The sequence below is a fragment of the Anser anser genome (genome assembly GCF_964211835.1).
Source record: "Anser anser genome assembly, chromosome: 4".
In the NCBI taxonomy this organism is placed as follows: domain Eukaryota; kingdom Metazoa; phylum Chordata; class Aves; order Anseriformes; family Anatidae; genus Anser; species Anser anser.
Genome location: NC_139724.1, coordinates 29,142,684 through 29,157,919, shown reverse-complemented (window position 1 = coordinate 29,157,919; position 15,236 = coordinate 29,142,684). Strand labels below are relative to the sequence as shown.

The 15,236-nt window shown below is 37.3% G+C and overlaps 1 protein-coding gene across 28 annotated transcripts in view; it reads right to left on the bottom strand.

The window, feature by feature from the left end:
- MARCHF1 (membrane associated ring-CH-type finger 1) overlaps positions 1–15,236 on the bottom strand; it is a 239,566-nt gene that overhangs the window by 100,045 nt on the left and 124,285 nt on the right. For 24 of the 28 annotated variants that reach the window (XM_083834624.1, XM_083834621.1, XM_083834626.1 and 21 more), the window contains one exon: positions 1,021–1,160. The exons of the other annotated variants lie outside the window; for them this stretch is intronic. In XM_083834624.1, the coding sequence (XP_083690750.1) occupies positions 1,021–1,122 (102 nt within the window). In that variant the 5' untranslated portion in view covers positions 1,123–1,160. The remainder of the gene's footprint in view (positions 1–1,020; positions 1,161–15,236) is intronic. 28 annotated transcript variants of the gene reach the window in all.

Below are 15,236 nucleotides of genomic sequence, written 5' to 3'. Positions count from 1 at the left end.
AATGAGATTGTCAACAAATTCCAAACAGACCAATGCCTCCTCATTTATAGCTCTCTTCAGAATACCACATTCATCAGCAGTTAAAAATAATCATTCACTTTTCCGTTTAGATGTCATCTTGTCCATGTTTCAGCAACTGGAGGGCAGGACCTCCTGATACCTTGTGCTTCTTAGGACAGAAAAATGTTGTTCCTATTTTAAACTTTATTAAATTGGATGAGTCATATTTAACTGAATGTGTTTCAAATAATCAGTTCTGGTAGAGACTGAACATTTCAATACAGTTGGAGAAAAACAAATACATATGCAATTTTTGCTCCTACATACGGGTCACTCTGATGCCTTTACAAAATAACATCTGTTCTTACTCACCTAGGAAGGTCTATTGATGTAAATGGATTTATTTGAGAGAGTAAAAACTGCAGGATTAAAATCATTGTCAATGAGTCATTTAATTCGACTTGGTACAATTCATGACAACCCCAATGTGTAATTTGTCAAAGTTATATGGTCTGAACATCTTCTATCAATAGATTTGCATGCAGAAACTCAACCATCTATTTTAGGATCACATGAAATATATAAAGATCAATTAAAAATCTCTCTTCCTCATGCAAGTGCAGACATATTATACCTTGTTCCTGTAACAGGCAAAGCAAAGAGCAAGCAAGGTACCTGTAGATAATGTCCAGATGTATTCATCGGGGACCAAATGCTATTGCATCGATTAAGATCACAAAGAATATAAGTAATCCAAATCAGGACATTTCCTACTTAAACACTGTACCATTCACAAAATATCAATAGTGATTTATTAACAGAGCATGCAAGTCAGAATGGACCATGCATAACATAAAATATGAAGAAATAGCAAATGGAGAGAGTAAATAGCTATGTCAAAAGGTTTCACACACTGAGGCAATGCAATAAAATGAAAATACTAAATTTTTAAAAAGTAATTTAACATCTCTGAAGTTCATCTGTGCATGCCACCATCATAAAATGCAACTTTTCACTCACCAAAGTAGAGTTATGTGAAGCATCACCTGAGACCTCGGGTGTTCTTGTGCTGTTTGGAAGTCTGTGAGGGTTACGAGCTATCGCTTGGCACCAGCCCAACATTTTCTCCTTCCACTTATCCCTTCTCAATTTCTGAAATTCTGAAAATAATTTAGAGTCCCTGAAACATTGACACTTTGAATTTATTGCTTGCATGTCTCTGGATGCATGCCTTTAAAAACAGCTTTTTAAGTTGTATCCAAACAAGCTTATAAACATATTTTTAGAACATGTTTATTTAAAGTACTCTGATGGGTTATGCCATGCAGGTTAGAGGAGAGCTACACACTTTCATCAAGTTACATGCATTAATACTATTTTAGGGTCAGAAAATTCAGTGCCTTCTCCCTTTAAATCTTTCTTAAGTTGACACTTTTCTATTAAAGTGTTATTTTAAAGGAATTCTATTACAAAATAACAGTGAGACTAGCATCTCTCCTAAAACCATATAACATTTCGATACAATAACCCACATTCTCAGAAACCACTAGGAAACAGCACTAAAGCAGTGGAAGGTATTAAAAAACTAATAGTGGGAAAACACATACATGTACATACTCATGCCTGCACCCACCAGAATACCTGGCTTGTGTTGAAACTAAATACAATGGATGTACTGAAAATAGCAAAAAGTAATACACACATCAGCAATAAATCCTACATGCCAACTGTAAGTTGCATGTGAAGTTTTTAGTTCGTGATAGTAACAGAAAATTTATTTTAAGTAACACTAACATTCTGGAAATAGAGGACTAAGTCTGGGGGTTTTGTTTGTTTGTTTTTTAAGTGTACAAAATTTTCATAACTAACAATCTACTTTTCCCAGCTGCAATACATAATGCAGGTCTTCAGTGCCAAACTTCGCTAATTAATTACAAAATGTAACTTGGAGCAATTTATTTTCCTCCACAACAACAGTTTTTAATCTGGTTGTTTATAGCATTTTGAATTCAAAGTGTAGTTTTTTTGTAACATCATGAAATACAGTAAACAAAAAGATGAACCTGCCAGGTTGACTGACTACTGCTTCAATGCTAGATTGAATAGATCTGGAACATATGTAAAATAACGCTAAAGACCTTACATGGCAAAGTAGAACCTATTTAAAGCGATTAGCATTACATACTTGCAAAGTAAGTTTACTTTTCCCTACAATACTCCATGCAGTACACAAGGACATGCTTCTGTTTACAGCAGGCTTTAATCTTTCCAGGCTATGATTCTAATAAACTACAGCCCCTTCTTGAATAGTTACAGTTCTATTCAATTCACTTCCACACTTACCATTAATATTTAATTTTCAAAGCATTAAATGCACTTCTCCAAACAACCTCATGCAACTGACAGTAAGGAGCAAGTGGGAACTAGCCTTAGCTTTTTCATGCTTGAAATTATTAGATGAGTGACTCTACAGGTGAAATCTTAACAGGAATTGTAAAGATATGCCAGCAAAATATTAGTTACACGAAGGCTGCCACATAGGCTCTTGATGACCTGTTGAATCAAATCCATTTTTGTATTATAAAGTATTTCAGGGCATGAGTACAATCCAGCAAAGGCTTCACAAGAAGTCTAACTGAAGGGCTGACTAAACTCATTGCCACCAACTTAGCAGCAGTCACCATTTCCACTGAATCAGAGCATCCACTGTCTTGCAAATTCTAAGAGGTTGTTTATTTTCCTTGATTTCATGAAGGCAACTAGCAGAACTCGGCATACCAAAACGGTTGTTTTTGAGAATAAACCAAGCACCAGTGAAAAGTTGTGGATTTATCTTATATACAGATACAAAAAATGAATCCATGCTTTAAATTACTTTCATTGTATATCCAACATATATGGAAGTACTTAAAAGGAAATCCAGAGAATCCGAACAAGCAACAGAAGAGTAAGCATCTGCACATACTGCTATGCAACTTGGAAAAATAAGCAGTAAACATAAGACATCCTTTGACATCCCCCCCCCCTTTTTTTTTCTCAAGCTTCTACTACATATTCTAGCTAATTTCTACAACATTTGTGCTGAAATATTATTTACCAACTAAGCAGGGATGAAATAACAGTGGAATCTGATTTCTGCTTCTGCTGGTCTCTTTGTTTTCCTTTTTTTTTTTTTAAACTGGAGCACACGAAGTCTTCTGAGGAAATAAAGTGCCTGCAGAAGTATTCGTATATCTCTGGAATTTCCTGGTTTTCATTCAAAATTTCAAGTAGAAAGTATTTTGGTATTGTTTAGACTTTTCAAAATGAGACAAATCTTTTGGTTCTGCTGCTCTTGAACCTGTCATGGTGTTTCCTTGCATATTGTCACATAAGTGGAGTTTACAAGCAGAGGGGTGATTTATAATACTGTATGAGGTATGGTACTGGTCATTTCAACCTGGATGAAAAGGGATGTGCTGCTGCTGCTCTGTTGAAGACTGCACTTGAGGCTAGGCAAAGAGGTAGCACTTCATTTACAATTGGCAAGTGAAGTTTGTAGAAGGGATGTTGAGCCAAATTTCCACGCCACTTGAACCTTCACAGAAAAACAGCTTTGGGGAAGTGGTTCTCCATTTTGGTAACATCAATCAGTAACTCCTTAACAGAACTTTTCACTACACACAGGACTTACAGGCAGATTTCATTTATCACATTTGTAAAGATTGCTGAACTGCATTCTACCACGATTAGTGTATATATACATATTTTCTTTTTGTGCAGGTGCCTGAAAACTAGAGGTTAATTTCAGTTGGAGAAAAAAAAAATAGAACTTAAAAAAAAAACAAACACATAATTGAAATAAAAGTATGAATTTTTTGAAGTATCCTTCAGAAGTGTACAATTTAAAGATTACAGTCCATAAGAATGTATGTATGACTTTTTCAGCTTTCTATACCTGAAGAGATATCAGGAAAATGACTTTTTCTCTAAATGCACATCATGAACAAGAAGGCTGCACGTTCAGCTGGTGCAGCTCACTGCCTGGGAGCCCTTTACTGCTTTGCTTTAACCCCGAAGAAAGAACGTTAACTTGGGAAAACAACAACAACAAAACCAACAACCAGATAACTCTTGAGAAAGTCTTCATTTTTATTTTAAAATATTAATACTTCAATCTTTAGTTGAAAGATATTTGTTTCCAGATCACCGTTCAGACAGAAAACTTCCTGACCATTCTCCCCAAGAAATATCCAGTCCTTCCAGTACTGAAGAAAGTCACTCTAAAGTCAAAGAATCAGCATAGAATCAATCATAGAATGGCTCGGGTTGGAAGGGACCTTCAAGGTCACCCAGTTCTAACCCCCTCCTGCCAGGGGCAGGGATGCCACCCACTAGACCAGGTTGCCCAGGGCCACATCCAACCTGGTCCTAAACACCTCCATGGTATCAATCTAGTATATTTAAGTCAACCTAGTATATTTAAGCTAAGTGGATGAGAAGACACCCAAGGAATAAAACATGATTCCCAAGTTCCTAGAAGCCTAACACCAGCTTGAAAATCTGTTACACTTACTAATGAGCACTTACTCACACGAATAGTTAGTTGAAACTTCCTTATGAACCATCACACTCTCAATCACTTATTAAGAGACAAAGGTTTGGGTCTTCAGTGAAGAACCTTTCTAATATTCTATTACTACTTACGAATTACCACCTTACTGTTATCTGAGGCTTGTATTTTAACAGAGCTTTATGTGTCAGCCTACTTTCTTTGTTTCCAAACCTTGTCTACCAAATTTCAAGTAAACTTTTAGCAGAAATGAACCTATACTGCTGCATGTTTCAGTGTACAGTGAATTCTTCCAGAGATGTGTCAGTGTAGAGAATTAGTGCAAAAATCCACCATCTCTAGAGCCATGTACTCCTCATAATTGGGGTGGATATGAGCCAGTTCAACCCGAGAATACAATTCCACACATCACATATAAGCCTGCAGTGTTTTATACTACACAGTTTGGGTTTGATCACAGATGAAGCGGAAAAATAACAGTCTGGGGAATATTCTACAAAATGACTCTCTGCACAGCTGGATACTCCTGGTACTTAAAATTGACAAAGAAGCATAAACCCTAGGCAACAGCTGTAGTTCAGTATGACAAAGGTAACTACCCGAAGTCATTATGAGTTTCTACACAGTTGAGACAGGTCTACAGCATTTTAACAACTTGCAGCAGCTCCTCTCCAACGTCAGCTGGCAAGAAGTCTAGGTTCTCAAAGGTTTATGACCTATTAAGAGCAGATGTTAGTTTAGAGCTCTGCAGCGTCTACGTGAGGCACGGCTGTAGTGAAGAGTGGATGCCTGGCAGCAGTGCGTGCCACCTACCTGCGGCAACAGCCCTCCAAGGATCTGTAAGCAGGGCATTCCCAAGAGCAACGCTAACATCAGCCCTCAGTAGGGGAGCATCCAGCCCCTTGCACACTGCCTGTACTTGTGAAGATTGGGAGCCTTCTGATTATAGGCACGGTCCTATTCTGTTCCTCTGGGGATACAGAACTACTCAGAACAGTTGCAATTCTTGGTGTTTTTTTATTTGCCTGGATGAGTCAAAATGATGTCTACAACTATACAGATCATAACTGAAAGAAAGACTTTGTATTTGCACATACAACTGAGGGATTACCACCTCAAATAAACTGCTGGGAAAAAAACTTAATTCTGTTCCTATAAATTACTTCACCCATATTTTCTTCAGGGAAACAATTTTTACCTAGAATTTAGACAAGCAAAGGGACATAGAAAATTAGAGATTCAAGTTCTTGCACAATGTCAACAGCAAATAAATAGAGGGTTAGTTAAGGATGATGTATTAGGTAGCAGCCAGTTACACAAAATAAAAGCATAACATCTCAAAAAGTTCATTAATCTGGCAAGAGAAAAGAATCGATAGAATTAATTCAGGAAAGTAATTAGATTCAGGTAACAAAGGCCTCAATAAAGACTAAATTAAAATGACATATTATTAAAGGTTATGCTTTTTGCAGTACTTCCCAGGATCTAGTAACTACCATAAATCAGCAGGAAATTAAACACAAAACATACTGTTCTTTATCTAAGCTAATAGTTTTGTTCTCTGTGTTCGAAGACTCCCAAAAGCAATCAAAGTGATGGTATTTGTCCAGCACCTAAACACACTACATGACTTGACAGATCAACAAAATACTCCAGGAGCAGAGCTGCAGGAATATTTAAATGCAAATAGCCTTCAATTGCTGAGCTCTGGTAAGAGAAATATAGTCCCTGTTGGTCTTTGTGTATCTCTTGTTTTAGTCTTATCAAGCTGTGACTTCCAATCAATTATTCCAATTTTGAATATAAACACAAATTCATGGGCTGGAAGCACTGGAAAGCTCCAGTAGCTTGTGCTGTTTGTGTGTCGCAAGGGAGCCATGGGCTTTACTTAACTAGCAAGTCAATACTGCTGTGTATTTCAAGAACAATTCCGTGTTACCATGGCGTAACAGCATATTGACTCCAACTCTGTTTTTACAAATAAGAAGCTCAATCTCAAGTTTGAAAATCACCTCTGTATTTGTAGATATGTGATCATGTTAATGGCTGTAGAATATTCAAGTCCAGTACAATTTAGAGAAGTAGAAAAGACGAACACAACGTTTATTTCACAGTAAGTACCAAGTACCACCTGCCACTCCAAACTGAGCAGTAGTTTTGTAAAAAAAAAAAAAAAAAAAAAATTTAAAATTAAATTGAGACCACCATTTTATCTACATAACTTACAATGTTTTAAAGGCTATCAGTAGCCTCAAAGGCCATCAACCTAATAAAAAAAAATATCTTCCTAGCTAATACTTGCTAAAATACCCACCTAACGTGGTAGCCACATTAAAAAAAATGCAGAGACCAAGAAAAAACAAGCACACATGCCCAGAGCCCAGGAATAACTCATGACACCTAGAATGATGGTGCCGATGAAGAATCTACTGCTACCAGTTTTCTTGTATAGTTACTGCATGCACACAATCTAAGTCTTCTGCATTAAGTGGACACAAGAATCTGAATTCAAACACATTCTCACATTTCTTAATGATGGATTCCAGAAGGGCACTGCATGATGACTACCAACCCAGTCACACCCAAGCAAATGCATTTCCCTAGCTGTAAAGATAAACCAAAGCTGTCATGTAACTTAGTTATGCTTACAAAATGTGTCACTTCAGCATTTCTTTAAAAATATAACCACAGTATCAGCACACAGCCTTAGAGTACACCCTGTATTCTAAGATTTATTACCAAGTTTTCTAGAACTAACTTAAATTGTTGAATTAAGCCAGCATTCAAAGAATCAACTAGCATCTTCTCATATTACTAAATGTTATCCAATAAATTTTCAGACTATAAAAGTTAATATTCTGATTCTTCTGTATCATAATTAACAATATCATTATTTCCAACTAATAGAAAGCCAATGCTTTATTATTTTTCTTACATAATGCTAAAATATATTTTGAGTTATCCTTAGCCCTTCAAGAATCTGTATATGTCTAAATTAAGGATCATAATTTCATTCAAAACAGTTTAATTGCTGACAATAAAATCAATTGAATATGACTGGTGCAAAATTATTGCAGGTAACATTGCTCTGACTAACCATTATATAACCACTACATCCAACAGGTGACAAGAAATCTTTAAAAGCTTTCAAAGAAAATAGTCTTTTGGGCTTCTAAAGACATAAAAATGTAGGAATGTTTGTCTTTATAGTCCACACATTCTTTTTTGCAGAATGAAAAACATCTCTTGTGTGAAGCAGAAAGCAATTTTAAATCACTCAAGGCTCTTTAGAGAAACTGTAACAGTTTTTTTCCCTGTACTAAGTTTTTAATATTGTAATTATGCCTCTTTGCATTTGTGAAGTCTGCAAGAAAATGTTGACGAATTAGAAGAAGACACCTGTATATTATGGATATATATATAATCTTGACATTTGTAGATGCTGCCAAGTCTGTATTTTCCTATGCAAAGTTGTTAGAAACTATTTTAATTAGCAACCTCTGTACCACAACCAAATACAAATTTGTCTTCTAAAAGGTTCTTGCTCACAACTAACTTTCTTGGGAACGTTTCGTTCATAAAAGGTTAGATGTCTCCAGTGTCTTCAGAGATTTCAAAAGCATAGCAACAGTATGTGGTCTTTGCATGTTTCTGCCTACAGGTGAGTGACAAAAGGCTGCCTAATCCTTCCGCAGGATCCGTGCATGTAAATTCCGGACACATCAGACTCCCAAGCAGAAAGGAGAACAGTCTTGAAAAAAACACGTTGTTTGTTCTTGTTTTGAGAACAAGCACAAATTATGTGGCTTTGCTTTTTGAGTTTGCATATATTTAACCATGCGCGATTGCCAAGCCGCTTAAACCAAATACGTGTAAAAAATACACTGAGCACTTGGCAGATGGACCTTCTTCAGGGAAGCCACAGAAAAATCCATGAGATGGTAAAGCGATAACTAACTCATAACAAAGTTATGCGTGCAGTTATCCAAACACACCGGGCATAAGAAGCTAAGCTAGGTCTTTAATGAACTTTGTTCTGCATATGTAAAAGGGAAAGTCTGTCTTGCAAAGCTTTTCCTCATTCTTATGTGGTTTATAGAGAAAAAAAGTGTGTATCTAAGACGTAACAAAAAAAAACACCTTGAATCAGGCAGAGCTCATTTTTGAAGCAAAATATAAAGACAGACAAATTTATTTTACTTAATTAATAAAGGTTAGATGTCTGAAAGGCATAAATTAACCACTAAGCACCCCTGTTTCAAAGGATGGATAATTCATACTGAACTTAAATGGGTTTTAAATAAAATCACATTTCACTGAAGTGCCAGAAGTACAAATGCTGAAGCATGCCAGACCGTTGTGGTCTCCCCCCTTTGTCATAGAAGTACTTTTAATAGAAGTTCTGTCAAATACAGTATTTTGGGCATGTGTGTGTATATATATACATATATATCTTTTACAGTCATGAGTGTGGAAATCTCATGCTCATGAGCAGTTTGGTTACAGTACCTGTGACAGGTCTGCCATATCTATAGGTCTATCCCTATCTGCCAGGTCTATACTAGATGAAGGTCATCAGTGCCAGAACTGAAGGCCTATCCTGCTGTTTAGATACTCTTGCTCTTATAATAGACTCTGTAACAACTAGTGCAAGACTGGCTATATCAGAAGGCCACTGCTACTTTATCTATGCCAGGTCTTAATATTATTCTTACCTAATTTCAGATAATTTTCAGAATCTCTTTCAGGGTGAGTGATGCCAGAATGACAGAAATGCAATCACCGCACCCCAGCTAAGCCAGCAGAAACACTTCTGTGAAATTCTAAGCTGCTCCTGTAGGTTCAGTCTCTATTCAGAAACAAGATGAAACAAAACATTTTTAAATAAAAACTTGATAATAATAATTAAGCCCGTTACACCCAGCATATTCCCTGCACGTACACTCTGCCAACTCTTTAAGGAGAAAAAATGTGGCTACATACTATTGTTGTGTTTTGTTTTGTTTTGCTTTTTAATTAAAGCACTTAAATGTTTTATTTAAAATTTCATTATTGCTTTTGACTCTTTGTGCATTATTTATTCCCCAAACAACACAGTGCAAAAACATTACCATTAAATAAGAGCTCATCAAATGTTTAATAGTAGGAAAACACTTTAAAATTATATTTCTATCCTATGAATTAGGCTTTTAAGTTTTGCTTCTTCTTTTTTATTTTTTTATAAAGTCCTATAAAAATAAAGTTCAGGCTTAATTTGAAAATATTTTAGGACACCCTTAAGAATCCCACTAATTCTAATTTAGAGAACCATGCTGACGTTTATCCAGTCTTCTGGCCCCTCTCTGGATTTACTTATCTGTTCACTAAAACTTTTCTATTCATATCACTAAGTTAACTCCAAACATAAAAACTAGACGTGCTACACAATACTTCAACTATTCTTCCATTAATACTTAATTTACCCAAGCATTTCCTGATTCTCTTTTTGACAACATCCAGAGTAACAAGACTAATTGCTTCCAATAATTATTACAGTCTAATTAGAACCCCATTAAAGTATTATTTCAGCTTTTTGAGTTCTAGTTTTGAACTTAGGCATTCAATCTAAGGTCTGCCTTTTTATTTGTTTTCTGGGATTGCAGTTGAAAATTATCACAGTAACATTATTCAAAAAATTACTCACTTAATTTTTAACTGTTAGGCTAATATATACTTTGTTTATGTAACGGAATAGTTATTTAAGCTGTTACCAGTAACTGCAGCATTAGGCCAGTAGGCCAGTCATTATTTATAACTTAAATAACTGGAATCCGTTTATCCTGAAATACCCTGAACAGGCCATCTGTCACAATTTTGTGCTAGCCGAGATCGGACCCACAGTGATGATCTTTGCAACACAAACCAGAAGGGGGGGTCGGTTGAAGTCCAATCCTAATGGTATGAAAAAGGATTACTTGCAACAGTGCATTTTAGTTAGTTTAGTGGTAATGACTACTTAGCAGAATTATTTCACCTTTGCTAAAAAAGAATCTAAATTTTCTGCCCTCAGTAGTCCTGCTACAAGTTTTCATCAAATGGAATTTGGCTCACATTGATTTATTAGGTAGCATAACCAATTAATCGTTGATAACAACATAAGCCTTTCTCAAAATATTTAGCAGGATTTTCTTTATTATAAACCACACAACTTAACTTGTTCCAATACATGGAAGTATTAGAATGAGTCCAGAGGAGGGCCATGAGGATAATCAGAGGCTGGAGCACCTCTCCTGTGAGGACAGGCTGAGGGAGCTGGGGTTGTTCAGCCTAGAGAAGAGAAGGCTCCAGGGAGAGACCTTACAGCGGCCTTCCAGTACCTAAAGGGGGCCTACAGGAAAGCTGGGGAGGGACTCTTGGTCAGGGAGTGTAGGGATAGGACAAGGGGCAATGGTTTTAAACTAAAAGAGGCTAGGTTTAAATTAGATATAAGGAAGAGATTTTTTACTGTGAGGGTAGTGAGTTACTGGCACAGGCAGCCCAGAGAAGCTGTGGATGCCCCATCCCTGGAGGTGCTCAAGGCCAGGCTGGATGGGGCTTTGGGCAACCTGGTCTGGTGGGAGGTGTCCCTGCCCATGGTAGGGGGGTCGGAACTGGGTGATCTTTAAAGTCCCTTCCAACCCAAGCCATTCTGTGATTCTATGAACTTTCAGTGTTTTAACATGTAACTTCCAAAAGAATACCAAATTTCACCTGATTTCAAGTCTGTACTTTTAAAATAGAAAATATACGTACCTCAGTTTCCAGAGGTGACTGAATTTTCCACCAACTAACACTCAGCAAAAATATTTCATGACTATTCATCAGTCACAGAACAGCTAAAAATTTGTACTGGTGGATAATCAGGAACAAATTTCTTACAAGCACTACTTATTAAAAATAATAAGGAGCTAAATGCGGCCAGAAACCAATGCAACAATAACGTTTTATAGAATTATCTAAAGGAATATGAAGGCAAATGAATAAAGGTACTGACAGCTGAACAAAACCAAAAACATTGTAATGCCAAACCATAATGAATTACTAATTATTTTCCATACAGAATACTGATTTTGCTTCTTTATAAAACACAAACAACGCAGGACATGCAGTTACTGTAACAGCAATACTCATGGCTGTCAGCAAGCTAAGGTTCATGGAGCTTGTATGTAAAGCTTATATATAAAATATATATATAAAAATTCAGATGTAGTATTTGCTGTGTTTGGTAATTAAAGCGTAAAACTAAAGCAGAGCATCAGCTTCTCCTGTTTCAGACTAAGCACAAAGTAGGCATCCAGCCCCTTGCTAGTATTTCCAAAGAACCACAAAGAAAGCAGACATCAGCAAGGACACCGATGAAATGGAGAGTTACAAGACCGAGATCAGGATTGTACAGGAGAAGACAAAGCTAATGCTTCATGGCGCAGCGATGTCTCCCTTCTCCTGTCTCCCTTCAGTGCCTGGGCAAACATAAAAAGATTTCCAGCTCTGCCATGGCTGTGTTGTGGTGCAGCAGCTCAGGCAGCAGAGTCCCATCCTGTGCCACCCGGAAGGTTTGATCTCTACCTCCACAGTGCCCTGCAGCATGCCACTGTGCCACCTCTGACTTTGCCACCTCTCATCCTGCCGCCTTTCACACTGTACAGAACAGCGGTGCTGAGGCCCACACAGCAAAGCACAGCATGGAGATGCCCGTGGCAGTTCTGGGATGTGGCACGGGGCAGTGCAGTTTTGGAGACCGCCCCAAAAGCTGTGTAACTCTCTGAGCAGCTCCATGGCTAAGCCATAAGCCTTGCCCTCACACAAACTACTTCACAGCAGCCTTTGGCAGTCATGAGGCCTCTCAAATAGGCTCAGTGCTAACCTGAGTAGCTCTGCAGCATCATTTAAAGAGTTTTATCTTCCTGTACTCAATGTGTCCCCAACCAATAACACCTAAGCATCCCATAATTTTGAATGATTTGTCTTCCTACAATCTCTTTGAGATGAGAGTGCTATTCTCTGCCTTCTACAGACAAGGTGCAAGCTGTAGCTTTTCAGAGATATCTTATGCCATTCATCACCTGCATTAAATCCCTTGCCAAGAGTAGCCACGTTTCTGATTCAACAAGATCTTGAGCCAAAGCCTTCTAAAGCCCAGGCAGGCAAAGTCATTCACCAACGCAGTCTCTCCTGTGCTTAAACATTTGTACTGACTGGCTAATTTTACAGCTCTTTTTTTTTTTTTTTTTTCCCCCAGAACACTGTTTTTATCTTTTTCTGAAAAATTCTCCCTTCTCAGTTACCAACTCTGGCTTCTTCTGCAATCCGTACCCATCTACGTACTCTTTTGTTCCGATCAGTAAAATACTTCTATACTAAGCAGCCCTTTGAGCTGGCTCATAGGCTGTGTCTCCTTTATTAAGCTGTACAGTTCTTTTAAGTTCAGATTTTATTATTTGGACATTTTAGACCAAATGCAGACATTTTTATTGCTTTAATGTTTAACTAAGGTTTGTAGTACTTTGACATTTCTAGCTCTCTTTTAAACAATTTATTTTCAAGATGAGCAATACATCTCTAATCATTTTTATGCGAAGGCCCTCTCTCATTTGAGGTAAGCAAGCATCCTTCCTTGCTGGCACTAATGATTTTATTCTCTTCAGAAACATATATTAGGAATATATAATTTGAACAAACCACTTTTTACTGCATTATCAGGAGACTTAATGACAGTTCTGAAATATACGCCACGCCATAACTCTCAGTTAACTGATGGGAACAAATACGCTTTCCCAATGCCATTCCATTCTCCCTTTCTCAAATGCAGGAGCGGACTGAGAATACACTTGCCAAGCACAAGCTCCACAGATATGATTTGATTAAGGACCTTTTCTCTGTATAGAGTTCCACAGAAATCAAGTTTGCCTCAGGAGACAAGAAATAATGGAAAAGAGATGAATGCAAAAGCACATGTAGGTAGGTGGCCTATATTCAGCTTTAACACTTAGTTAGAAAGCTAAACAGAGGGAAACTCATTCTGAAGGTAAGAGCTGCATTTAACTACAGTCCAGCAAAAGTAAGGAGTATTTCGAGAAGTCTTGAGGGGAAAAAGAAGTATGTAGGTAAAAATAATTACACACAGGCTGGCTTGTTATTGCTACTGAAGTGTTCATGTTAAAAGACTCCAAGAACAAAATGAAGATCCCTCCCTGCTCAGCTTTTGCAGCAGCTGGGGTACAGCAAATCCAGGTCAGGGCCCTGATAATCACGTGGAAGCGGATAGGAGTAAGTGACAGACAAACAGAAAGGTGCAGATGGGATACTCAGATAGTGGGGTCAAACACACTCAACTGCCATGTGAGGAACAGCGAAATGAAACATGCACAGGGAATATAAAACAGCAAAGCAGCAGGTACAGGAGCCTTATGGTCTATTAGACAGTGGCCTTTGGGCATTTTGTTTTTATAGTTGAACTTCCACGGCGTTAAGCACACGTTAACCCACTTTGCAAATCGTTATGGGTTGGTTGAGTTAAGAAGTGAAGGACAGACTGCTAATCTTGTGTCTGCGCTGAAGCTGTATCATGTTTGGAAGGCTCAGGATCCCCTGGGCTGACAGAGATGTTTCAGTATGTCTAAAACGATGACCTGTTTACCTGTGCCAGCACAGCACTACGACATGGTGTCCTCAGGAAGGGACAGATTATTCTCACACATAGCATATATTGAGTTCCTGAGTATGTATTAAGTCTTTATTGAAAACCTATAGGACTGCAGCTTGCTTTATTAACATTAACACTTGTTGTTAATACAGATTAATATTGTATATTTATATATATATTACACTTCCTGCACTGAAAGAAAAAGAAAAAATTGAAAATAGAAAATATATTTGCACTAAGAATATACTTCTGTTATCTGAGATCAAGCAGAACAGGTTTAGTTTTGATTCTTTTTGCTTTTTTTTTTATATGACATTTAAATGCAAGTTCCTCCACAGAACAAAAAGAAATGCATCTGAGTTGTTAGCATATATGCAAAATTTTATTCCAGAAAGTTATTTTTCTACCAAATAAAAAGCCCACAAGAGTAGCAGTGCAGAATGAACATGCCAGCTCAAATTTGCTTTTTAGTGGTTCTGTAGCTCTACTACAGAAGGAATACTTTTTACAGTTTTACAGAAGGCACCATATAGTCCTTTGAGTTACAAGAAGTTATCAAAAAAATCCTGAAATAGAAACAACACTGGGAATTAAAATATGTTTTTCTTCTTGTAAGCTCAGTACAAGTATGAAGTGGCATGGTATCAGAAGTGTGAAAATTACACATTTTCTTTGCTACTGCCACTAACTGCTGCCACATGAAAAAGAAAAACGAAAAAGTCCTGCAATATGAATAGAGGATGGAATCTTCTCAGCATACTGGAATGTACATTTTTCACATTCAGAAACTGGCAAAATAAGCAAATTTTACAGACAAGATGAATGTCAAGCACACCCTTTAAAGACTATGGGAGTTTACTAATTAGGGCCTTCTACCTTACAGTTACCACAATAATGTCAGAGGTTGCTGATTATATAAATTTAATTAAATGTTAAGACAACAATATATAGTCACACTTTACTGACAACCACTCATCAGGCCAGGCAATTTATCAGGTCAGCAGAAAGCTATCACAGGCCTAC